This window comes from Mustela lutreola, chromosome 10 (assembly GCF_030435805.1).
Source record: "Mustela lutreola isolate mMusLut2 chromosome 10, mMusLut2.pri, whole genome shotgun sequence".
Classification (NCBI taxonomy): Eukaryota; Metazoa; Chordata; class Mammalia; order Carnivora; family Mustelidae; genus Mustela; species Mustela lutreola.
Genome location: NC_081299.1, coordinates 27728785 through 27731011, shown reverse-complemented (window position 1 = coordinate 27731011; position 2227 = coordinate 27728785). Strand labels below are relative to the sequence as shown.

The 2227-nt window shown below is 53.3% G+C and overlaps 1 protein-coding gene across 1 annotated transcript; it reads left to right on the top strand.

Annotated features, from left to right (window-relative positions):
• Positions 1 to 702: 702 nt before the first annotated feature.
• Positions 703 to 1042, top strand: LOC131810483 (large ribosomal subunit protein P1-like). Its single transcript, XM_059138502.1, is given in 3 exon segments — positions 703 to 760; positions 763 to 786; positions 789 to 1042. Coding segments are annotated over 3 exon segments (336 nt in total).
• Positions 1043 to 2227: the final 1185 nt, after the last annotated feature.

Below are 2227 nucleotides of genomic sequence, written 5' to 3'. Positions count from 1 at the left end.
TTCAGGCACTGGAGGTGACTGGTAGAAGGAGAGCACTCAGGCCTAGCCCACCCCCGACTTCCCAGCAAATAACTCAGTGGGAGCTGGGATCAAGGCCAGAGAGAGGCCAGAAGGAGGCTAGGAGAGGACAAGAAAATGAGGCCTGAGAATGAGAACAAGAGAGGAGGGAATGATTGCAGAGAGAGGACCCATGTCTTCCCACCAGGGCACCAACATGGTGGAACAGCCTGTCAAAGGCAGCCAGGAGGTTGTGGCTCTGGGTTCTGGGGCCTGGAATCATTTTGTCCCCAGGATCATCATGAGCGTCCTCTTAGGGGAGGAGCAGCCCAAAGGGCACGTCTTCTGCCCAGATGGGGAGAGGCGGGGAGAGGCAGGGAGGGGGAGCCCTGGGTTCTGAAGCCACGCAGGCCAGCATTCCGATCCCGGTTCTGAATGACCTGGTACAACCCAGAACCTCCCTGAACATCAGCTTCCTCACCTGTCAAATGGGACAGATGCATGGTCTGCAGATCGCATCATCTGATGTGTGAAAGTCCTGATGCACAGCTGGGGTTCCATTCATAGTCAAGGATTCTGGCCCTTTCCTCAGCTGCCACTCAAGGGCTCCGTCCCGCCAAGGAAGGTCACTTTGGGGTGAGGCCCTCACTTCCTCTGACAGCAAGTCCCACGTTGGGCAGCACCCGCTCAGCGCTTACTGGCTCCATGGCCGCCATCTTGGAGCTGGCCTGCATCTACGTCCCACACAACCATGAAGGCACGGTCCAGAGGATAAGATCAATGCCCTCATGGACCAGGGGGTCTAAATGTTTTTGCAAAGACCCTAGCCAATGTCAACATTGGAGCCTCATCTCTAGGAGCTAGGGGAGCTGCCCCAGCAGCCAGTGTGGCACCTGCAGAAGGTCCCACTCCCTCCACTGGGGCTGCCCCAGCTGAGGAGAAGGAAGTAGAAGCAAAGAAAGAAGAATCAGAGGACTCTGATGTTGACATGGACTTTGGTCTTTCTGCCCATCCCTCTTCTGTAACCTGGTCAATAAAAAGCTGAACTCTTAAAAAAAAAAAAAAATAGTAGAGGATCCTAGGCTGTCTCTTCACTGATGGGGAACTCACTACCTCATGAGGATAGCTCCTTTGGAAAATGCATCTACTCACTAAGCCTGGACCTTTCACCCTTAAAAATGGAGCTATGTGGACCCCCTGCAATTTCACATGTATCGCTCTGGAATACAGTTCCCTCAGGTACAGGAAGATCAGACCTCACCCCCAAAACTCGCCTACGTTGATGTTGACTGGCTGTCAACACAGCCTCAAATCCAACCATGAACTTGCTGCCTTGCTAGGAGAGTGCTTGGGCCCCACATGGCCCCGACACATAGTGTTACCAGCGGCACACCTCCCATAGCCTTCCCCAAGGAAGACATTCCACCAACATGGCGACATTAACTAAGGAAACCCATCAGACCCTTGCCACCGCTCCCTGCCATTCCTCCTGTGTGCCAGACCCCCGAGGTCCAGACAGGACAAGGGTCAGGACTCACTTCCCTATCGCCCCTGGGCAGGAATGGCGCCCCCTCTTCCTCCTCCTGCAGCCCGGCTCCCGCAGCAGTCTGTACTCACTAATTAGACCTGTCACTGCTCCTGAATCATTCCCAGGCCAGGCTGGGGAGGTCATTAAGCCAGAGATGGATAAGTGCTAAGCTGGCCCCGCTCTGGAGATTTACAAGGCTCAGGCTGGGGAGGATTTATAAGGTTTGTTAAATTTCTAATTGAGTTTAGAGTGCAGTGCCAAAGTCTCAGTGACCAAACCGCATGGATGAGAATTAAAGCAAGTGCACCTATTTCTCACGTCTGGGAAGATGAGCGCCTCCCTCTCGGCCCCCCTCCCACCCGGGCTGGGGGGCTGCTAAAACACCAGCCCCGGCCAAGCCACGCGGCACAGCCCGCCCAGTTCCAGGCCCAGCGGCAAAGAGTGGCAGGCGCCACGTCCATCTGCAGTTGGTTCATTTTTGGGATTTGGGGTCTGTTGTTCTTTTTTTTTTTTTTTTAAATAGTTAATGGACTCACATGGTCCAAAATCAAAGAGTAGAAAGGACACCCAGAGTAAGCCTCTCTCCCGCCCTGTATCTCAGCCACACAATTCTCCTCCCTGGAAAAAAAAGAGTGGTATAAGAGTTTCTAGCAAATTCTTCAAGATACACACACACAAGCAAATAGATACATCCATATATAT